Genomic DNA, 25312 nt, shown 5'->3' with positions numbered 1-25312 from the left:
CTTCTCCCATCACCCCCCCCTTGCTTGTCAAGTGCCCAAGCCCCCCCCCTGCTGAACTGATGAGACCCCAGCCCCGCCCAGCCGTGCCAGTTGCCCTGCCTGATGAAGAGGGAGTGTGAAACACTGAAACGCGTTGGTTTTTGTCGAATTGTAAAAAAAATAACTTCTTACTGAACTTTTTTTAAGTCTTGTGGCGTTCTCATCCGTTTAATGCGGTGTGGATTACTCCAGGGACTTTCCAGCCCCTCCCCCGAGCTGCCTCTAAAGCAGGGGGAGGCAACCTCGGCCCTCCAGCTGTTTTGAAACTACAAGTCCCATGAGGCATTGCAAGACCCCGACAATCACAGGCATGGCTCCTAGAAGCAGAGGCATGATGGGATTTGTAGTTTCACCACAGCTGGAGTGCAGAGGTCGCCTCCCCCCTGCTATAAATGGTTGGACCCTCGTCCACGTATCTTGGGGGTCCAGCCATTGGCGGAGGACAAAAACGCAGAAACTTAAATTCTCTTACCTGGTTGGCGCAGTTTGCTGAGCCGCCATTGTTGGCTGGCGCCGGAGCCGGGCTGGCGGTGGAATGGGACCCGGGCTGACGCGTTGCAAACGTGGGCGACGGGTGGATGAGCGGGGCGTGTCCGAAGGTGGAGCTGAGACTCCGCTGCTGGCTGAGCAGGTGCTGGTAGGCCATGGGGTTGATGGGGTGGGGGAAGGTAAACGCTGGGCTGTAAGACACACAATGACAGTCACTAAAAACCACGAACATGTACAACCAATCAGAAGAGAGATCTTTTATCATCACATTTCCCCCTAAATGTCTTTCCTAAAGTGCACCTGTCATCGGATATAAGTAATGCGTCAGTGTCCCCCTTCCAGGTATTTATTACCTCTCCCAGAAAGTGGTGGTGACAGTGGTGGGGATAGGGATGACATCAGTGGTGGGAGGGATAGGGATGACATCAGTGGTGGGGATAGGGATGACATCAGTGGCAGTGGTGGGGATAGGGATGACATCAGTTGTGGGGGGGATAGGGATGACATCAGTGGTGGGGATAGGGATGACATCAGTGGTGGGAGGGATAGGGATGACATCAGTGACGGTGGTGGGGATAGGGATGACATCAGTGAGAGTGGTGGGGATAGGGATGACATCAGTGGTGGGAGGGATAGGGATGACATCAGTGACAGTGGGAGGGATAGGGATGACATCAGTGGTGGGAGGGATAGGGATGACATCAGTGGTGGTGGGGATAGGGATGACATCAGTGGTGGGAGGGATAGGGATGACATCAGTGGCGGTGGTGGGGATAGGGATGACATCAGTGACAGTGGTGGGGATAGGGATGACATCAGTGGCGGTGGTGGGGATAGGGATGACATCAGTGGCGGTGGTGGCGGGGATAGGGATGAGATCAGCGGTAGTGGTGGGATAGGAATGCCATCAGTCCAGTGCCACTGATGTCATCCCTATCCCTCATTACCACTGATGGGGATGGGATCAGTCCGGGGCATCGGTGGTGATGGTAGTGGAGGCATGGGATCAGTCCGGGGCATCGGTGGTGATGGTAGTGGAGGGATGGGATCAGTCCGGGGCATTGGTGGTGATGGTAGTGGAGGGATGGGATCAGTCCGGGGCATCGGTGGTGATGGTAGTGGAGGGATGGGATCAGTCCAGGGGAATCGGTGGTTATGGTAGTGGAGGGATGGGATCAGTCCGGCGCATTGGTGGTGATGGTAGTGGAGGGATGGGATCAGTCCGGGGCATCGGTGGTGATGGTAGTGGAGGGATGGGATCAGTCTGAGGCATCGGTGGTGATGGTAGTGGAGGGATGTAACTTGAGACTCAGTACTCCTCTCATAAATCCTTGTGGGAGGAGTTATGCAAATTTTAGCTTTACTAGCAATCAGAGATGTTCCGGCCCCTTCCAGGCCCCATTGATGCTTTATGCAAAGTCTCCAATGTACCTACCTGATGGCCCCAGCAGATAAGTGCCCATAGGACCCGCTAGCGGCGGAGCTGCTTCTGGAATTGTTGATGTACGCCACCAGGGAGTTGGGCGAGGTGCGGATCATGGTCTGCAGGTCGATGCTGGCGTCCGACAAGGGCGAGATGGATAGCGCCCGCTTGCGGTTTAATCTTGGCGTGAGCCGGGGGCTGGAGAACCGCGACACTGAATATCGACAGAAAGAGAAAAAACGAAAAGATCAGAAAATACACAACGCAACGCAACAGAAAATATATTTGATTTGTGCGACCCGGGGGCCCGGAGGGCATTCAGGGACTTGTAGTTCTATAACTGACAGGAAGCCAACATAGGGAGTCTAAATCCTTACAGAAGGAATCTCGCGTCCATTTTTATTAATGTGCGCTGGCTTCATGGGCGGGTCGCACCGAGACAAAGGCCTGCCCACTTGATCACCCAATCCTGGCAATGAATTACTGCACATGCAGTTGAAGCTGTGATCCCGTGACATGGCCCAGGCCCAGATCTAGAGGGTCCCCCCCCCCCCAGGTCTCTGAGAATGCATCCACTGATCCATGCGGCATGGGGGCAACTAATGTAAGGGGCACTCTGATGGGGCAATTTATGTAAGGGGGCACTCTGATGGGGCAGTTGATGTAAGGGGCACTCTGAAGGGGCAATTGATTTAAGGGGGCACTCTGATGGGGCAATTGATGTAAGGAGCACTCTGAAGGGGCAATTTATGTAAGGGGGCACTCTGATGGGGCAATTGATGTAAGTGGGCACTCTGATGGGGGTAACTGATGTAAGGGGGCACTCTGAAGGGAAAATTGATGTAAAGTGGACTCTGATGGGGTCAATTGATGTAAGGAGGAACTCTGATGAGGACAATTGATGTAAGGGGGCACTCTGAAGGGGCAATTGATAAAATGGGTACTCTAATGCAGACAGATGATGTAAGGAGGCACTCTGATGCAGACAATTGATGCATGGGGACCCGCTGATGTGGTTAATTGATGTAAGGGGGACTCTGATGAGGACAATTGATGAAAGAGGGACTCTGATGGGGATAGCTGAAATAAGGGGCACTATGATGTGGAAACTGATGTAGAGGGGCACTCTGATGGGGTCAATTAATGTAAGGGGGCACTGTGATGGGGACAACTGATGTAAGGGGGCACTCTGATGGGGACAAAAGATGTAAGGGGTACTCTGATGGGTTTAATTGATGTAAAGGGCACTCTGAAGGGGCAATTGATAAAAAAGGTACTCTGATGCAGACAGTTGATGCACAGGGACATGCTGATGTGGTTAATTGATGTAAGGGGGCACTCTGATGGGGATAGCTGAAGTAATGGGTCACTCTGATGGGGAAACTGATGTAGGGGGGCACTCTGCAGGGACGATTGATGTAAATGGGACTCTGAAGCAGACACTTGATGTAAGGGGGCACTGTGATGGGGACAACTGATGTAAGGGGGCACTGTGATGGGGACAACTGATGTAAGGGGGCACTGTGATGGGGACAACTGATGTAAGGGGGCACTGTAATGGGGACAACTGATGTAAAGGGCCACTCTGAAGGGGCAATTGATATAAAGGGGACTCTAATGCAGACAGTTGATGTAGGGGGCACTCTGATGGGGACAACGGATGTAAGGGGTACTCTGATGGGGTCAGTTGATGTAAGGGGTACTCTGATGGGGTCAATTGATGTAGGGGGCACTCTGATGGGGTCAGTTGATGTAAGGGGTACTCTGATGGGGTCAGTTGATGTAAGGGGTACTCTGATGGGGTCAGTTGATTTAAGGGGCACTCTGATGGGGTCAGTTGATGTAAGGGGCACTCTGATGGGGACAACAGATGTAAGGGGGCACTCTGATAGGGTCAGTTGATGTAGGGGGCACTCTGATGGGGACAACAGATGTAAGGGGTACTCTGATGGGGTCAGTTGATGTAAGGGGCACTCTGATGGGGCCAGTTGATGTAAGGGGCACTCTGATGGTGCAGGTTCTGTTTAATTATCCTAATCTAATGACAGCCAAAAGGGCCCAGGGCTGCTAAGCTGCATTATATTACAACACCCCCGCCCCCCCACACCTCCTATTTGTTTCCTCGCCGCACGGCGCGATGGCGAGCGCGGGACGTAACGACTGCTCTGTTAGCTTGTAATGAACGTGGAGAATTTTGCTTCTGTGGCTATAATTACCCGGCCGAAATGAAAAATGACACGAGATTTGGAAGCAAACTACTTCAACGCGTTTCTCCAGCTATCCCCCCATTCGCTGGCGAAAGCAGGACAACGCTGGCAGCCATATTTATCTCTGTTAGGCGCTCGCCCCCCCCCCTGGGGAGGCCGCTTTATTAATGTGCCACTTCCCCTGATAAATTATTAAAAGCAAAAAAGAAAAAAAAAGAAAAAGCGTTGTGCTCGTTTCTTTTCTTCCTCCCGTCGGCGGTGATTTATGTTGCTCCCGAAGTGTTCACCGAGCGGCTGCGTTACCGGTGTACAGGGGGGGGGGGGGCGTCACGGCGCCGACCAAATCCGGTACAACGAGAGAAGGCCGATAAGCGCAGAACTACAGAAGCATAGAAAACCAAAAAATGACGAGGAAATCATCAGGAAATAAAAAATTAAAAAAATGGCAACATTGTAGACTTGAGAACTTCCTACTCCACACTCATCGGCTCCACCCACATCGCCACCGCCACCCCCGACCTACCGCCGTAGATCAGGGACGGGAGCACAGCGCCACCACTTGGTACAGGGACAGGAGCACAGCGCCACCACTTGGTACAGGGACAGGAGCACAGCGCCACCACTTGGTACAGGGACAGGAGCACAGTGCCACCACTTGGTACAGGGACGGGAGCACAGCACCACCACTTGGTGCAGGGACAGGAGCACAGCGCCACCACTTGGTACAGTACAGGGATGGGAACACAGCGACCACCACTTGGTACAGGGACGGGAGCACAGCGACACCACTTGGTACAGGGACGGGAACACAGTGCCACCACTTGGTACAGGGATGGGAACACAGCGCCACCACTTGGTACAGTACAGGGATGGGAACACAGCAACCACCACTTGGTACAGGGACGGGAACACAGTGCCACCACTTGGTACAGGGACGGGAACACAGCGCCACCACTTGGTACAGGGACAGGAACACAGCGCCAACACTTGGTACAGGGACAGGAGCACAGCGCCAACACTTGGTAACTGGTAAGAACAGATACTACACTTAATCTTAGCCAAAAGGCCGATGGTCCTTTTGGCTATTCATTTTTTGAATTTCCGAATTTCTTAATTTCCAAATATTCGATTTTTTAAATTTTTCTAATTTCCGAATTTCCGAATTTCCGAATTTTCTAAATGTTCTCATTTTTTAATTTTCCAATTTCCGAATTTGTGAATTTCCACATTTCCGAATTCCTGAATTTCGGAATATTCGAATTTCCGAATTCATGAATTTCCAAATTTTCGATTTTTCAAATTTCCGAATTTCCGAATTCCTGAATTTCCAAATTTGAAGAATTTTCAGACTTTTGATTTTTCAAATTTCCGAATTCCTGAATTTCTGAATTTCCGAATTCCTGAATTTCCGAATTTTCGAATTCCTGAATTTTTTAATTTTCGAATTTCCGAATTCCTGGATTTCCAAATTTTGGAATTGTCAAATTTTCGATTTTTCGAATTTCCGAATTCCTGAATTTTAGAATTTCCGAATTCCTAAATTTTCAAATTTTAGAATTTTCACATTTTCGATTTTTCGAATTTCCGAATTCCTGAATTTTAGAATTTTAGAATTTCTGAATTTCCGAATTTCCGAATTCCTGAATTTTCAATTTTTCAAATTCCTGAATTCTGATTTTCCGAATTTCCAAAAATAGCTAAATGCGAATGAAACTAAAATGAAAATTAACACATTTTTCGGCAGTGCACGTCTACTGCTAATGTTGTCTTATTGGTTCGCATTGGTTTGGAGCATGCGTGTTTGTACTTTATGGATTTTAGTCCGACGCACTTGTCTACACACGATCGGATAATCCGACGAAACACATTTCTTGTCGGACAATTTGAGAGCACGTGTACGCTCCATCGAACAATTGTTGTTGGAATTTCCGACAACAAAAGCGGTCGGATTATCTGACAAAACCCTTCCATCACACAATTGTGGTCGGAATATCCGATCGTGTGTACGGGGGGCCTTTCGCCGTTTTAACGCAGGAGAGGAGCCGGTACAACGGAAGGGGGAGGCCCAGAGTTCTGTAGGTAGGAAAAGATTTTCTCGCACAATCGCTCCTTTCTGCCGTCGTTGGTGAAAAGCGACACAAACGCAATCCCGACACCCAACACGTTGTTCCTTTCACTCGCGCGGAACTGACATTCCTCAGTGTTTGTTTCCAAAAAAAAATTCAGACAATTCCGGAGCGGAGTTCAAAAATGATTTGGAATACTTATCCTTGTCAGAAATGGTTTATAGACCGGTCTGCCTTTCGCTTGGGCCGCGTCCAGCACCATCGCCGAGCGCGTTAGCAAGACTCAATAAAACGTGAACCTCGCTTTTTGTTTTTTTGAATGTGACTTCCTGAGAACGGCGAGATCCTTCACCCCCCCCCCCTCCAGGGCCTGAGGTCAGAGGGATGATGGGGGACAGGCCCGGGCAGGAACGTCTCCTTCGGTGAAGGATTCCGGGGAGATTAGAAGGGATTAGGACATCCGCAAGAGAACCCGAAACCAGGAGACGTCCCACGTCGGGGAGCCGATCGGCGGGGGCCTCTGAGATCACATTTTCCATCTGCTCCTCTTGGATTTGGGGGATTTAATAACCAGAGCCGGTGATGTTATTGTAAATAATGATTTATATGACAATTAATGTAAACCGTGGAGCGATCTGCCTGCTGGCGAGAGACGCGCCGCGAACACGTGACCGATGAGTAAAAGTATCTAAAAGGAGAGGTCATGTGAGGCCTCCAGGAGTCACTTCAGGCAAAAAAATAACTCATCGGGGAAATCCAGGGCTGAGCTGGAAACGTTGTTGCAGGACTGGGGGCTGCTGTTGGAAATTTAGGCCCCCCCCCCCGTACAGCCTACCTGACAGGGCCCCCTCCCCAGCCTGGGTGTGTGGGACCCTGAACATGGCTCAAGCTGCATGAACAAACCACCCAAATGGGGTCTAAACAGAGCACTTTTGAGCAGTGGCGGCCCGTCCATTAGGGGTGCAAGGGCACTGCCCCCCCATTTATGTGTCCGCCCCCCTAATCTACATTCAGGGCGCCGGACTATGGATTCCAATGGGGGGTGTTTTTTTTTGAAGCACGTGATTAGAGCCAAAGCTCTCATAGGCTTCAATAAAGGACCGGCTCGGGGCGCAGGTGCGGGTGACCCGATGGAGCAGGTGGGGGGTGCCACTGGCCTACCGGAGGGGGGGGTGGTTGTTTGCCGCCACCCCCCAACAACAACAAAAAAAACACCAGCCGCCACTGCTTTTGAGACAGAGAAAAAAAATTGAGGACACCGATCCCTGACCCTTTCCCTGAAGCCTCAGCTGCACTGCAGAATAAATGAACAGGAAGCACTCTGTACAGAGGCTCCCTGGTTGTTCGCTGAAGCGATCCCCAAAACAGGACCCCCCCCCATGGTTCCTCCCATGGAGGGTAGGGGAACGGGAGGCCAACGAGATGACCCGTGGAGAGTGGGGAAACGGGGGTAGGATGCTGCCGCCGTGATGCCCCGTGGAGAGCAGGGAAATGGGAGGCCGCCGCTGGAATGATCCATGAAGAGCAGGGGAACGGGAGACCGCCGTGATGACCCATGGAGAGCAGAGGAACGGGAGGCCGTCACCGCTGTAAAGACCCGTAGACAGCAGGGGAACGGGAGACCGCCACCGCGATGACCCATGGAGAGCAGGGAATGGGAGGCCACGGCTGTGATGACCTATGGAGCGCAGGGGAATGGGAGGCTGCCACCGCTGTCGTGATAACCCGTGGAGATCAGGGGAACGGGGGGCTGTCGTGACGACCCGTGGAGATCAGGGGAACTGGAGGCCGCCGCCGCAATGACTCATGGAGAGCAGGGGAACGGGAGGCCGTCACCACGATGACCCATGGATCGCAGAGGAACGGTTGGCCGCCGCCGCAATGACCCATGGAGAGCAGGGGAACAGGAGGCCGCCGTCGCGATGACCATCGGAGATCAGGGGAACGGGAGGCCGCCGCGATGACCCATGGAGCGCAGGGGAACTGGAGGCCACTTCCGAGCAGGTGAAGCCGCCGGTGAAGCGATGGGGTAAGTGCCACTGAGCGGGGGTGGGAGGGGGGATGGGGTTGTCATTGGCACACTGTTTGCCACCCCACTAAAAAAAATTTTTACCAGCGGCCACCACTGACGGTGCGGGAAACATTGACGAAACGCGCCTTTTCCCGCACCGCCTTCCGGTGTGAACCGCCCCCTTTGTTTGTATTTGTTTCCAGGTAGAAGATTCTTCTATAAACAAATCAGTCGGAGAGAATACAAAGTATCGTTCTCCGGTCGTACAATCGTTTCGTCGCAGTGAACACCTCGCTCTCCGGAACTCGTAACATCGAACGTGAAGAAACCACAAAGATGCGACTGCCCTTCGGGGGGGGGGGGGGGGGAACAAAGTGACCAGAATCTGCAAATCATTTGGCTTTTGTTTCGTTGGGAAAACACGAGGCGCTGAGGCTGATTAAAGGCGGCGAATGATGACGGGGCGACCAGCAGCCGGGTAATCCGATCGGCCCTCCTTGTGAAAACACGGCAGCCGGTCAGAGGGTAACCATACCCAGGAGAAAACATCAGGATGCAATTAATGGCGTGCCGAGACAATGCCAAACATTGTGCGCCCGGGGGCGGGGGGGGGGAAACCAGGGGGGGGGGGGGGGCGAACGGTTGCACAGGAAGTCGATCGCTCGCTAAAGGTTTTTCACATCAGGCAAACAGTTAAAGACATTGATGAAATAAATATAAACTGTTTGCATTTCTGTACATCCAGCCCTGAGATTTACACAGCTCCGCCACACGGCGCAGGGCAGGAGACAGGACGGGTCTTGTGATATCCAACAACATATCACATAGCTATCCCTTATCAACATGTAGAATCTCTTTGCTAGATGCGGGGGAAGGGGGGATCCTATCCATCAACATATTACATAGCTAGCCTTCAATATCATGTAGAATCTCTTTGCTAGATGGGTTTTCGGATGGCTGTGGAGAAAACAGGGATGTCCTATCCAACAACATACCACATAGCTAGCCTTCCACTGTATATAGGATCTCTTTGCTAGATGCGTTTTGGTATGGATGTGGGGGAAGGGAGGCATCCTATCCAACAACATACAACATAGCTACCCTTCCATTTCATATAGGATCTCTTTGCTGGATGCGTTTTCAGATAGCTGTGGAGGCAACAGGGATTTCCTATGCAACAACATACCACACAGCTAGCCTTCAATATCATGTAGGATCTCTTTGCTAGATGCGTTTTCGGATGGCTGTGGGGGAAGGGCAGATCCTATCCAACAACATACCCACAACATATACATTGTAATAAAAAAATAAAGGAAACTTCTAAAGATGTTCGGCTGCCAACGCGCCAAAATGTCCTGAAAATCGCCCCCCGTGTCACAACATTCGCAATCCAATGCCCTATTGGTGCGTCGCGGCACCTGCATCGCCTTAATGCTCCGAGAAACCACCCCCGCACAGCGCATGCAACACGCATCTCCGCGCCTTGCAGTAATTAATGATTACAGAGCCGCATTCGTTCGTGTCTTTTCTATCTGCCCGGAGTTCAGCTTTATGTCGTTTTGGATGTTGGTTTGAAAAGTTGACCTAGATAAGATATTTCAGAAATTACAAGTGGTGGCAAAATATGCGAGATGGGGGGGGGGTTTTAGTCTCCTCCGAGCGAATTAAAAACAAAGAGTGCCTTTGCAGAAGCGTTTAGCAGGTGAAGGGTTAACGGCACCGGGGGGGGGGGACTTGTTTGAATTCTGACGTGATGAAAGCTCCGTGTTACCTGGAACCTGAGAACGGTTCTGGGATTAGAGATAATTTAATCAGGAAATTCGATCCAGAGGGAGAGAAACGCACTACTCCATCAGGCGTTGTCATCTTAAAACAACACGGGGGCCAAAAGTATGAAAACAGCCGGATAAAGTATTCGCCGAGTACAAAAGGTTGGGGGGGGGGGGGAAGGGTCATGTGGAATACAAGTCTGAGCCCCCCGAAGGCGCTGGAGAGCCGGAGAATAGGAACTCAACCACTAAACACATTCCCCGACCTCCCCCGATCTTCCCCGATCTTCCCTAACCTTCTACAAACTTTCACAACCTTCCCCTACCTTTCCCAACCTTCTACAACATTCCCAGACCTTCCCCAACCTTTCTACAACCTTCCCCAACCTTTCTACAACCTTCCCGACCTTCCCAAACCTTCCCCAACTTTCCCCAACCTTTCCCTACCTTCCCCAACCTCCCCCAACCTTCCACAACCTTCCCCAACCTCCCCCAACTTTCCCCAACCTTTCCCTACCTTCCACTACCTTCCCCAACCTTCCACAACCTTCCCCAACCTCCCCCAACCTTCTACAACATTCCCCAAACTTCCCCAACCTTTCCCTACATTCCTCAACCTTCTACAACCTTCCCCAACCTTCTACAACCTTCCCCTACCTTTCCCAAACTTCCCAACCCTTCCCTTACCTTTCCCAACCTTCCCAACCCTTCCCTTACCTTTCCCAACCTTCCCAACCCTTCCCCTACCTTTCCCAACCTTCCTCAACCTTCCCCAACCTTTCCCCAACCTTCTACAACCTTCCCCAACCTTGCGCAACCTTCCTCAACCTTCTACAACCTTCCCCAACCTTCCACAACCTTCCCCAACCTCCCCAAACCTTCTACAACCTTCCACAACCTTTCCCTACCTTCCACAACCTTCCCCAACCTTCTACAACATTCCCCAACCTTCTACAACCTTTCCCTACCTTCCCCAACCTTCTACAACCTTCCCCAACCTTCTACAACCTTTCCCAAACTTCCCAACCCTTCCCCTACCTTTCCCAACCTCCCCAACCCTTCCCCTACCTTTCTCAGCCTTCCCCAGCCTTTCCCCAACCTTCTACAACCTTCCGCAACCTCCCCCAACCTTCTACAACCATCTACAACATCTGCAACTAATAACTTCTTCATAACCAGGGGTAATTCCTGCCTTCATGACCGGGGTAATTCCTGCCTTATGACCGGGGTAATCCCTGCCTTCATGACCGGGGTAATTCCTGCCTTCATGACCAGGGTAAATCCTGCCTTCATGACCGGGGTAATTCCTGCCTTCATGACCGGGGTAATTCCTGCCTTCATGACAGGGGTAATTCCTGCCTCATGACCGGGGTAATTCCTGCCTCATGACCAGGGGCAATCCCTTCCTCCATGACCTGGGGTAATTCCTTCTCTTATAAGAGGTAATGCCTGTCTTCATGGCCAGGGGTAATTATTGTCTCCATGACCAAGGGCACTTCTTGCCTTCATGACCAGGTGTAATACCGTCCACCTTGACCAGGGGGGTAATTCCTGCTATCGTGACCTGGGCTATTTATTGCTCTCATGACCAGGGGCAATTCCTGTCTCCATGACCAGGGGCAATTCCTGCCTCTATGACTAGGATGATTCTGGTCAGAATGTTTGAAAGAGAACCTGTTACGTGTAGGAGGCACAGTGTACATTTGCCTCCACACCTCCTCGGCCCCTCTTCCGATTCCCAGCCAGGAAATCCCCGGCAATTCTGCAGTTTGCCGGAACACGCGAGTGGCCAACCGCCAGGCCTGAGCCCGTCGTGAAGGAGCAGATGGGAATTTGCGTAGTCCTGGATATGCTTTGGCAGGATATGTGAATGGCAGTAGAGCACGTTAATTGTAAGATCATATACCCCATGGGGCGTAACTGCATTCATGGGGTCCCAAAGCAAAAATTTGGATGGGGCTCTGTGGCTGACGCCCTCCGTAGCAGCTGGCGGTGCCAACTGTGACAATACAAGTCATTGATCTTCATATAAAGTGTTGCTAAACCAAGGACAGGCGGCAGGGAGGAGGGCTGTCAGCATAGTCAGGACACGGCAAGGGCCCCATAATTATAATAATAATATTAATAATAATGTATCCTTTGTGGCTTATTTAAATGAAAGTTTCTTGCCCAGAGATCATACCCACCCCTTCCGGACCGCCGCACGCCGATATACGTCGGCACTTTGCTGTTATGGCAGCAGCTAGCTACCATAGCCCCTGTTATCCATCTCTTCAGGCGGCGGTCCGGTTTACGGTAATGGTGGTCTCTGTGACGGATTCGCCGCAAGACCACCATTGTCGGTGTCGGGAGAGGGGCCCCGCCACTCTCCCGGTGCCAATCAGGTCCTGTATCCTGCTTGGTATGGATTTAAGTCAGGGGAAGATGCCCCCCCCCCCACCCATCTCCATACCCTAGAAGGGCGGAAGCCAAGTCAAAAAGTCACTTCCACCCATAGCTCTTAAAGGTCCATTTTTGTTTTTTCAAAAAAAAAATTATTGCATTTTAAGTGAGGTCTTTTTCACCCCCAGATCTCATATTTAAGAGCCCATTCACACCTCCGCGACAAAACGCCCGACGCCGGACGCTCGTGCCGCTGGAGGGGATAATTCCCATTGCTGTCTATGAGATGGTTCACATCTCATAGACACCGTACACCTGTCGCCTGAAAAAAAGTCCCGGACCCTTTTTTTCAGGCGGCATTGGTGTTCGGCCTTACAAAGCAATGGGAAGGCTTTGTTAAAAAAAAAAAAAGTTACACACTAGCGGCAAAATACGCCGCGTACGCGGCGTATCTTGTCGCGGAGGTGTGAATGCAGCCTAAGAGGACCTGTCATGTCTTTTTCTATTACAAGGAAATTCCTTGTACTAGGAATAAAAGTGACCCAAATTTCTTTTTTAAACAACAAAAATAAATAAAAAAAAGTAACATAAATAAAAAAAAATATTTTAAAGCGATCCGTCCTGACGAGCTTGCGCGCAGAAGCAAACACATACGTGAGCAGCGCTCACATATGAAAACGGTGTTCAAACCACACATGTGAGGTATCGCCGCGATCGTTAGAGCGAGAGCAATAATTCTAGCGCTAGACCTCCTCTGTTACTCAAAACATGCGACCTGTACAATTTTTTCAACGTCGCCTATGGAGATTTTGTTGCCATTTCACGAGTGGGCGCAATTTTGAAGAGTGGCATGTTGGGTATCAATTTACTCGGCGTAAGATTATCTTTCACAATATAAAAAAATAAATAAAAATTGGGCTAACTTTACTGTTGTCTTATTTTTTTATTTAAAAAAAAGTGCCTTTTTTTTTTTCAAAAAAAAGTGCGCTTGTAAGACCGCTGTGTGAAAGAAAAGTATTGCAATGACCGCCATTTTATTCCCTCGGGTGTTAGAAAAAAACAATATATAATGTTTGGGGGGTTCTAAGTAATTTTCTAGCAAAAAAAACTTGTTTTTAACTTGTAAACACAGAGTCTGAAAAACAGGCTCGGCCCTTAAGTGGTTAAGGGAAAATATTACCGTATATACTCGAGTATAAGCCCACCCGAATATAAGCCGAGGCACCTAATTTTACCACAAAAAAAACTGGGAAAACGTATTGGCTCGAGTATAAACCTAGAGTGTCCATGTGCATGCCTCACTGTGCCTCACTGTGCCCATGCCTCACTGTGCCCATGCCTCACTGTGCCCATGACTAGACTGACGTTTAACATGGGAGTCTATGGAAGGGGTGCCCAGCTTTGAAAAATCGGTGCTCCCCGGCCGTAGGCCCTCCAGACAAAAATCTTTGTACTCCTGTACAGGAGAACTGGGGCTATGTGTGTGCCAAGTTTCGGGTGCAGGGGACCACGACCGGCCGGTACCAGGTCCCCAAAATTACCGGAGAAATTACTGTTTAACATTAGAGTCTATGGAAGGGGTGCCCAGCTTTGAAAAATCAGTGCTCCCCGGCCGTAGGTCCCCCAGACTGAAACCTTTGTACTCTTGTAGAGGAGAACTGGGGCTACGTGTGTGCCAAGTTTCAGGTCCAGGGGACCTACGGCTGGCTGGTACCGGGTCCCCAAAATTACCGGAGAAACTATTTTTTAACATGGGAGTCAATGGAAGGGGTGCCCGGCTTTGAAAAATCGGTACTCCCCAGCCGTAGGTCCCCCAGACAACAAACTTGTAGAGGAGAAATGGGGCTACATGTGTGCCAAGTTCTGGGTCCAGAGGACCTACGACCGGCGGGTTCCGGGTCCCCAAAGTCACCGGAGAAATGACCGTTTAACATGGGAGTCTATGGAAGGGGTGCCCAGTTTTGAAAAATCGGTGCTCCGCGGCCGTAGGTCCCCCGGACAAAAAACTTTGCAGACTTGTAGAGGAAGAGCGGGGCTACATGTGTGCCGGTACCGGGTCCTCAAAGTCCGGGAGATCAGGCGCAAAAAGGTGACTCGAGTATAAGCCGAGGGGGGCATTTTCAGCACAAAAAAATGTGCTGAAAAACCCGGCTTATACTCGAGTATATACGGTACTTCTGAAATATTGAGATTTTTTTCAGGGGTTGGTCCGTAATTCCAATCGATCAGATCTGAGGACAGCGGCGCTCGGAGGACTCAAACAACACAGTATAGCCTTGGAAACATTTCTAAGGTTATGCTTCACTGATCTTATCCCTATTCTTATCCCTATTCTTATCCCAATTCTTATCCCTATTCTTATCCCTATTCCTCAGGGAGTCACTTACCGTCCATAGGTGTCAGGTAATCGTGAAGGTGGCCTCCGGCGCCCACGGCTCCACCTTGCAGCAGCAGCTCTCCATAGGGACTGGGGTGACTGGCTAGGAGGGTCATCTGGTGATAATAATCGGCGGGGTTGACACCGGGTGGAGGAGGTGCGATACCGAAGAGGCCTCTTTCTTTCAAGTGCTCGTGGGCAACTGTAGGGAAAAGAGGAAAATAATCATTTTACCACAACGAATACAGCGGAACCTCGGATTACGAGCATAATCTGTTCCAGGAGAATGCTCGTAATCCAAAGCACTCGCATATCAAAGCGAGTTTCCCCATTGAAGTCAATGGGAACGGAAATAATTTGTTATGCATTGATTTCTATGGCATGCAATACCGCATGTGGCCAGAGGTGGGGGGGGGGGGAGCCAAACGATCACAGTGGGCCAGATTCAGAGAGAATTTACGCCGGCGTATCCATAGATACGCCGCGTAAATTCAAATCTGCACCGGCGTATCTTCTTTCAGTATTCAGAAAGCTATATACGCCGACATTAGCCTAAGATCCGACTGGCCTAAGTCTCTTACGCCGTCGTATCTTAGGGTGCATTCTCACGCTGGCCTGCTAGGTGGCGCTCCCATCGTTTTCAGCGTAGAGTATGCAAATTACTTAGTTACGCCGATTCACAAAACGTACGTGCGCCCGGCGGTAGTTTTTTTACGTCGTTTGCGTAAGTCGTTTTCGTCGTAACGTTGCTCCTGCTATTAGGTTAAGTATGGACGTCTTTCCCGCTTCGAAATTTGAATTGTTTGCGTAAGTCGTTCGCGAATAGGGCTGGACGTAATTTACGTTCACGTCGAAAAACCAATACGTTGTTGCGGCGTACTCGGGCGCAATGCACACTGGGATATGTACACGGACGGCGCATGCGCCGTTCGTACAAAACGTCAATCACGTCGGGTCATCATCGATTTACATAAAACACGCCCCCCCCTTCCACATTTGAATTCCGCGCGTTTACGCCGACCCCATTTACGCTACGCCCCATTTAAAAGAGTCATTGGGCTAGATTCACGTAGCTGCGCTTTAAGTTACGGCGGCGCAGCGTATTGTATTTACGCTACGCCGCCGCAACTTACGGAGCAAGTGCTTTGTGAATATTCCACTTGCACTTGTAAATTGCGTCGGTGTAGCGTAAATACAATACGCTGCGCCGCCGTAACTTTAAGCGCAGCTACCTGAATCTAGCCCAATGACTCTTATAAATACCCTTAACAAAAAAAAAAATGAATTTATTCTAAATGGTCTCTAATAACGCACAATCTTTGATTTCAGCATTCGAAAAATTCGAATGGAAATCAATTTAAATTTCGATTCGAATCTCAGTTTCGGAAATTTGAACAAATTACAATTACATTTTTCGGAGCATTCGGCAAATTTTGTTTCTAATGTATTCAGAAAATATACAAATCTCCAAATAACAATTCTAGTCTAGAATCTGAAAACGACACAAAACTATTTTTTTCCAATCTAGATAGAATTTCATTGGCTCAAGAAAACAAATTCCATCCTTTGATTTTTCTTGTCGCTGCGATTAAAAAATAATCATTAAAGCGAATGTTCCAAAAGTTTATTTTTTTTCCCAATGAATTTCTATCGGTTTATGGTCGGCTTAAGCCATTTATTTTCCCGCTAGACTTAAACAACTCAACATTCTTTGTAAAACTCCCCCCATCCCTTCAATTAATCGAACCCCCCCTCCCCCCCCGTTACACCCTCGTCTAATGTTTTACTTATGGTTCAGTTCTCAAAACTTCCCTTTCCATCTGTGGCCTCTCGTGTCACTTATATTGGGGGAGGAGTTCGCTAGAATTGCGTTTTTAAAAAAAAAATTATATTTGACATTCCACAAAAATTTTACTTGCGTATTCAGATGCCATTTGGCATCGAGCCGAGCCGAGCCGGATATTGTTGACCAATATTATAAATATATTATATTATATAATTTTATATTATATTTTATCTATCTATCTATCTCTCTCTCTCTCTCTCTCTCTCTCTCTCTCTCTCTCTCTCTATATATATATATATATATATATATATATATATATATATATATATCTCTATCTCCATCTATCTCTCTATCTAAATATATATATATATATATATATATATATATATATATATATATATATATATATATATATATATATATATATATTTCTTTCTATTAAATATTCTATTATTTTATTATTATATTATATAGTATACTATATTAATAATATATTATTTTTATATTATATAATATATTATTTTATATGAGATTTTTATTAGATTATATTACATAATTATTAGATTATGTCTATAAATAAATATAAATATATATATATTAGATTATATATTAGATTATTAATATAATTATTATATTATATTTTATCTATCTATATATATCTCTATCTATATATATCTCTATCTATATATATATATATATATATATATATATATATATATATATATATATATATATATATATATATAGATAGATAGATATATAGATAGATATATTTTTATAATATATATATTATTATTCTATTAAATATTCTATTCTATTCTATTATTATTATATTATATAGTATACTATATTAATTATATATTATTTTTATATTATATATATATATATATATATATATATATATATATATATATAAATAAAATATAATATATATATATATATATATATATAACACATATAAAATAATATATTATATAATTATAATATAATATATAATATAATATAAAAATAATAATAATAATAATATAATAATAATATAGTATAATATATAATATAATAATAATAGAATATTATTATATATATATATTATAAAAAACGATATTCCCGAGTGTTCTTACAACTCTGTGTTCCCTGACTGTACTGCGCGCAGCATGCGGAGGGACGACGCGATTACAGGATGTCACCCTGACCTCCATTTGGAAGTATTTTTGAGGATAATGAGGGGGGGATCAGACAGAGGGCGGCGGGGTCATACCCCGATATTAAATCAGAGCTATTTTTAGCCTTCTTATGAATGGGAACTAGACAGAGCTCCTGCCCATCCCCCCCACACACATTTCACCGGGGGGGGGGGGGGGCAGCCACTGATTGTAGGGGAGCGTTGGGGACTCAGCAATGTGTTCATCAAATGTTTAGTGTCATCTGAGGCCACAAATGAGGGCAGAAATGCACATTTCCTCAAAAAGGGGGAGTTTTTTGTTTTTTGCAGCTAAATAACTGGAATAAAGAATGAATTTTTGTATCTTCCTGGAGTTTCATTTTAAAAGACATCTAAACCCAAAATATATTGTCGTTTTTCCCTTAATATTTACCTGCCGGTCCTTAAGCGCAAGCGTCGGTAAAAATTCATTCAATTCCGTTTCGTACATTCCAATTCCAATTTTTTTGGGAAAACAATTTGAATTTCGGATTGGTCCAAAAAATGATTGGCTGCGTCATCGGGTGGCCCCACCTTCTTGTGATGTCATCGACCGAGGCATGCTGGGTCGTTGACGTCACAAGAAGGCGGGGGGGTCACCTGATGTCATCGGGTGACTCCACCCCTTGGTTATTTAAGAAATGTCAGGTGGAGGAGCAGGCAGGCGGCGGGAGCTTTCAACGAGACCGGAGGTTTTTCTTTTCCTTTTTTTTTCTGGTCGGTGGTGGCAGCGGGAATCGTGATTGACTATCAATCTACACCGGGGGACATTGTTTTTAATTTCTTTTTTTAATAAAGGACTCGTCAAAAACGATTGTAGTGCCTTTAACCACTTTAATACCAGGCACCCCCCTTATTTGTTTTTTTAATTAATAATCATATAATTATTTTTATTAATAAAAAAATTAATTAAAAAAAAATCTTTTTTCGTATGAGGTTGATTAATCAAATAATTATTATTTTTTTTAATAAAGTTTAATAATCATATAATTATGTATTTATTTTTAAATAATAATAATAAAAAAATTGTATGAGGTTTAATAATCATATAATTATTTTTCTTTTATTAATAAAAACAAAATACGTTTTTGTATGAGGTTGATTAATCATATAATTATATTTTTTTAAATAAAGTTTAATAATCATATAATTATTTATTTATTTTTAAATAATAAAAAAAAATGTGTATGAGGTTTATTAATCATATAATTATTTTTATTTTTTTTAATAAAAAAAAAATATTTTTTGTATGAGGTTTATTAATCATATAATTATTTTTATTAATAAAAAAAAATACTTTTTTTGTATGAGGTTGATTAATCATATAATTATAAAAAAATTTAATAAAAGTTTAATAATCATATAATTATTTATTTATTTTTAAATAAAAAAAGACTTTTTTTGTATGAGGTTTAATAATCATAATTATTTTTATTAATATAAAAAAATACTTTTTTTGTAGGACGTTGATTAATCATATAATTAGTTTTTTAATAAAGTTTAATAATCATATAATTATTTATTTATTTTAAAATAAAAAAAAACTTTTTGTATGAGGTTTATTAATCAAATAATTATTTTTATTAATTAAAAAAAACTTTTTTTGTATGAGGTTGATTAATCATATAATTATTATTTTTAATAAAGTTTAATAATCATATAATTATATATTTATTTTTAAATAAAACAAATAATAATTGTATGAGGTTTAATAATCATATAATTATTTTTATTAATAAAAAAATACTTTTTTTGTATGAGGTTGATTAATCATATAATTATAACATTATATAATTATTTATTTATTTTAAAATAAAAAAACTTTTTGTATGAGGTTTATTAATCATATAATTATTTTTATTTTTTTAATAAAACATTTTTTTTTTGTATGAGGTTTAATAATCATATAATTATTTTTATTAATTAAAAAAAATACTTTTTTTGTATGAGGTTGATTAATTATATAATTATTCTTGTTTTTAATAAAGTTTAATAATCATATAATTATGTATTTATTTTTAAATAAAAAAAAATTGTATGAGGTTTAATAATCATATAATTATTTTTATTAATAAAAAAATATATTTTTTTTTGTATGAGGTTGATTAATCATATAATTATAAAAAAAATGTAATAAAGTTTAATAATCATATAATTATTTATTTATTTTTAAATATAAAAAAATGTACTTTTTTTGTGTGAGGTTTATTAATCATATAATTATTTTTATTTTTTAATTAATTTTTTTTTTTTTGCATGAGGTTTAATAATCATATAATTATTTTTATTAATAAAAAAAAATACTTTTTTTTGTATGAGGTTGATTAATCATATAATTATTCTTTTTTTTAATAAAGTTTAATAATCATATAATTATGTATTTATTTTTAAATAAAAAATAATAATAATTGTATGAGGTTGATTAATCATATAATTATAAAAAAAATAATAATGTAATAACGTTTAATAATCATATAATTATTTATTTATTTTTAAATAAAAAATGTACTTTTTTGTATGAGGCTTAATAATCATATAATTATTAATTTTTTTATGATTTTTTTTTGTATGAGGTTTATTGAGAATATGTTATAATATTTTATAAAATATGTAACTTGTTTTGTATGAGGTTGACTGATAATGCAACTTTTATGGTAGACTGGGGGAAAAGCGGCGAGGCGCGGCGAGCGAGCGCAGGGTTTCTTGCGCTGGGCGCTCTCGGGCCCACTATGTAAACATTCTGAAGCACTCTCTGGTGATGCTGATACAAGACACATGGAGCTGCTGAACGCAGCAAGTCTGGGCGTCTGGCGGACTGAACCCCTCCGCAGTGCCAGAGCCAATTATAGAACATCTCACAGCTGCAATTCCTCAAAACTACACCCAGAGGGGGGGATGGGGGGGGAACCCGGAGGAAAAATAAATAGTGTCAGCCTCTGTCCAAATTCATTCAAGGAAAAAATAAAAACCTGCAAAGCCGAAAGCGCGGAGGGAAGCGGAGCAGTTCCCATGATAGACGGGTCAGGTCCCTGGGACTAGGGGCGTTGCAGAGGGACAGAGAGCCCAAGGCCACTATGATGTCATAGCTTCTAGTAAATTCCTGAACCAAAGATTGGGCCGGGAATGGAAAAAAAATAGTTACATTGTTTATAATACAGTTACTATTTATTTTATGTTACAATATGAACAGATTATTGATATCATTTTTGTAGCTAGATTCAGAAAGACTGGCATAACTTTGAGGCGGCGTAGCACATCACATTTACGCTACGCCGCCGTAAGTCAGAGGCAAGTGCTGTATTCACAAAGCACTTGCCTCCTATGTTACGGCGGCGTATCGTAAATGGGCAGGCCTAAGCGCGCCTAATTCAAATGTGGAACAGGGGGGCGTGTTTTATGTTAATGACTGGTGACCCGACGTGATTGACGTTTTTAACGAACGGCGCATGCGCCGTCCGTGAACATATCCCAGTGTGCATTGCTCCAAAGTACGCCGTTTCGACGTGAACGTAAATTACGTCCAGCCCGATTCGCGTACGACTTACGCAAACGACGTAAAAAGATAGGCTTGTTCCGACGTCCATACCTTGCATGGGCTGCGCCACCTAGGGAGCATCTTTATCTTTACGCCGGTGTATCTCTTACGTAAACGGCGTAACTAATTGCGACAGGCGCATGTACGTTCGTGAATCGGCGTATCTTGCTCATTTGCATATTCGAGGAGGAAAACAACGGAAGCGCCACCTAGCGGCCAGCGTAAATATGTACCCTAAGATACGACGGCGTAGGAGACTTATGTCGCTCGTATCTTAGCCTAATTTAGGCGTATCTGGTTTCCAGAATACGCTTAAATTTACGACGGCGTAGATTCAGAGTTACGACGGCGTATCTACTGATACGCCGGCGTAAATGTCTCTGAATCTAGCTATTGGTGTGTGTTCGAGTTTGTTGCCAACCTATGTGGACACCCGCCCACCATCACACCCATTCCAAAACTATGGCCCGTTAAATGAGTATTTTCTTAATTCTTTTTCATTTTTTTCCCTAATTTTTTTTATTTTCTTTTACCTTTTTTAATTTATTTTTACTTTTTTTTTTATGTAGTTATTTATTTTTAACTTTTTCTTTTTTTTCTTTTATACACAATAATAGGGAAGGAGGTTTTGTCAGGTCATATCTTTTTGTTATATATATATATAAAAAAATGATGTGAATGCACAATATGTATAGGGCTGTGTAAAATTGTCTGTGCTATATAAATACCTACAATAATAAGGTGCATCTCAAAATCAATCTTGAAATAAAAAATAAAAAGCCATTCTGCATGCATTAAAAAAATATAAAAGAAAAAGAAAAAACAGTGGGACTTTAAATGAGATTTTTTTTTCTTAATTCTTTTTCATTTCTTTCTTTCTTTGTTCCTTTTTTTTTAATTTCTATTATTTTTTTATTTTATTTTTTATTTTTTATTCTTTTAGTTTTTTTTATTTATCTTTTTTTTTTCTTTTTTTATTTATTTTTTATTTTTTAATTTCTTTTTCCATTTTTTTCTTTTTTTAAATGTATTTATTTATTTTTACTTTTTCTTTTCTCATTAAAAAAATTAATGTGAATGTAAAAGTGTCTGTGCTTTATAAATACCTGCAATAATACGGTGCATCTCAAAATCAATCTTGAAAGAAAAAAAAAAAACAGCCATTCTGCATGTATTAAAAAAATATAAAATAAAAAACAGTGGGACTTTAAATTAGATTTTCTTTCTTATTTATTTTTCTTTCTTTTCTTTTTTTCCTTTTTCGTTTTTTTTATAAGGTTTTTTTAATTAATATTTTTTTTTTACTTTTTCTTTTATATACAATAATAGGGATGGAGGTTTTGTCAGGTCATATATTTTTGTTCTATGTATTAATAAATAATTTATTTTATTTTATTTATCTTTTTTTTTTATTTACTTTTTCTATATTTTAAATTTTTTTATTTCTTTTTCCATTTTTTCTTTTTTTAAATGTATTTTTTTATTTTATTTATCTTTTTTTTTTTAATTATTCTGCATGTATTAAAAAAATATAAAATAAAAATAAAAAACAGTGGGAATTTAAATTAGATTTTCTTTCTTATTTCTTTTTTTGTTGTTTTTTTTCCTTTTTTTCTTGTTTTTTTTTTATAAGTTTTTTTTAATTAATAATTTTTTTTCTTTTTTTTTTCTCTTTTTTTTTTTCTTTTATATACAATAATAGGGATGGAGGTTTTGTCAGGTCATATCTTTTTGTTCTATGTATTAATAAATAATACATTAAACTCCGGTAGGTATCTGAATTTGGTATCATATTTCTGTAATACAGAGCACAGCAACGATTGGACCGGCAGCAGGAGGGACAGAGCTAGGTGCCAATCAGGTCCTCCCACACTGCTCATGTGTTGTCAGTAGGTATGCTGATAGAAGGAGAGTGCAAAGTGACAACTCTGCTGCTCCTCCAATCACCAGACTGGGGGGGGGGGAGGCGTGTCTTGACCGGGGCTATTCTGGTGTGGCAGTAGACTCCAAGGCCCTGGCAAGTTACTGGATCACACAACCGGCTGAACAGAATTACAAATCTTTTGATTTCTATATATCTGGCTTACCTTCGGCGGGGCTCAGCCCCCTGGCGGCAGAGATCATGGAGAGGGTGGGGCTCCCGTGGACAGATCGCAGGTAATGCTCCATGTGGGGGTTCACATAGTGGTGGGCGTGTCCAAATTCGGCGGCGCTGACCGCGTGCGGCGACAGGCGGATCAGGGAGATGTCGGAGATGACGGGACTTCCGCTCAGGCCTGGCGGGCTGCAAGAGGAGGAGAAAAAAATAAATGTCACAATAAAGATGGACGTTGGGGATTGTAAGTCTGTGTTTGGACCCCTAATGTCCCCCTTGTGGGGTAAAGAACTACAAGTCCCAGGAGCCACTGGACAGTCCTACGGCTGGGAGGTCACATCTAGGACGACTGTGCGGACTCAGCAATGGAATTGTCAGCTCCCTGGAGTCACCGGAGGGGGGGGGGGGATACTCATCAGCGGTGTACCCCCCCTCCCCGTCACATGCAGCACACGGAACTGCGGCGCGACGGCGGCGCCGACAGATCCAGCGACGTTCAGACCACAGCTGCACCCACTACAGCCGGATTACAACCGCACGCCGCCGGAAGAGGCGAGATAACGGAGCGGAACAATTCCACCCATCATCAATGCCACCACATCACACAGGGGGGGGGGGGGGCGGCACAGGCCGCTGCGCCCGCCATGGTACAAATCTGTATTGGCGGCAGTTGGCTCCGGGAGACGCTGCGAAGAGTCAGGAGAAGCAGCTGCACTCAGAGGAACTTATAGAGCCAATGGCATCAGTCTCTGTACAGAGGAGCTTACACTCTAATGTCCCCTCCCCCCCACAGTCACATCAGTCTCTGTACAGAGGAGCTTACACTCTAATGTCCCCTCCCCCCCACAGTCACATCAGTCTCTGTACAGAGGAGCTTACACTCTAATGTCCCCCCCCCCCACAGTCACATCAGTCTCTGTACAGAGGAGCTTACACTCTAATGTCCCCTCCCCCCCACAGTCACATCAGTCTCTGTACAGAGGAGCTTACACTCTAATGTCCCCTCCCCCCCACAGTCACATCAGTCTCTGTACAGAGGAGCTTACACTCTAATGTCCCCCCCCCCCCACATCACATCAGTCTCTGTACCAGAGGAGCTTACACTCTAATGTCCCCTCCCCCCCACAGTCACATCAGTCTCTGTACAGAGGAGCTTACACTCTAATGTCCCCTCCCCCCACAGTCACATCAGTCTCTGTACAGAGGAGCTTACACTCTAATGTCCCCTCCCCCCACAGTCACATCAGTCTCTGTACCAGAGGAGCTTACACTCTAATGTCCCCTCCCCCCACAGTCACATCAGTCTCTGTACAGAGGAGCTTACACTCTAATGTCCCCTCCCCCACAGTCACATCAGTCTCTGTACAGAGGAGCTTACACTCTAATGTCCCCTCCCCCCCACAGTCACATCAGTCTCTGTACAGAGGAGCTTACACTCTAATATCCCCCCCACAGTCACATCAGTCTCTGTACAGAGGAGCTTACACTCTAATGTCCCCTCCCCCCACAGTCACATCAGTCTCTGTACAGAGGAGCTTACACTCTAATGTCCCCTCCCCCCACAGTCACATCAGTCTCTGTACCAGAGGAGCTTACACTCTAATGTCCCCTCCCCCCCACAGTCACATCAGTCTCTGTACAGAGGAGCTTACACTCTAATGTCCCCTCCCACAGTCACATCAGTCTCTGTACAGAGGAGCTTACACTCTAATGTCCCCTCCCCCCACAGTCACATCAGTCTCTGTACAGAGGAGCTTACACTCTAATGTCCCCTCCCCCCACAGTCACATCAGTCTCTGTACAGAGGAGCTTACACTCTAATATCCCCCCCACAGTCACATCAGTCTCTGTACAGAGGAGCTTACACTCTAATGTCCCCTCCCCCCACAGTCACATCAGTCTCTGTACAGAGGAGCTTACACTCTAATGTCCCCT

General features: G+C 44.2%; 1 protein-coding gene across 1 annotated transcript in view; it reads right to left on the bottom strand.

The window, feature by feature from the left end:
* The window catches only part of GLI2 (GLI family zinc finger 2), a 185354-nt gene that overhangs the window by 32219 nt on the left and 127823 nt on the right, over positions 1 to 25312 (bottom strand). The window contains exons 4-7 of the mRNA XM_040358252.1: positions 23370 to 23566; positions 14774 to 14965; positions 1964 to 2165; positions 512 to 719 (exon numbers count right to left, since the gene is read on the bottom strand). Of these exons, the coding sequence (XP_040214186.1) occupies positions 512 to 719; positions 1964 to 2165; positions 14774 to 14965; positions 23370 to 23566 (799 nt within the window). The remainder of the gene's footprint in view (positions 1 to 511; positions 720 to 1963; positions 2166 to 14773; positions 14966 to 23369; positions 23567 to 25312) is intronic.

The sequence above is a fragment of the Rana temporaria genome, chromosome 6 (genome assembly GCF_905171775.1).
Source record: "Rana temporaria chromosome 6, aRanTem1.1, whole genome shotgun sequence".
Lineage (NCBI taxonomy): Eukaryota > Metazoa > Chordata > Amphibia > Anura > Ranidae > Rana > Rana temporaria.
This window is presented reverse-complemented; position numbering and strand designations above follow the sequence as displayed.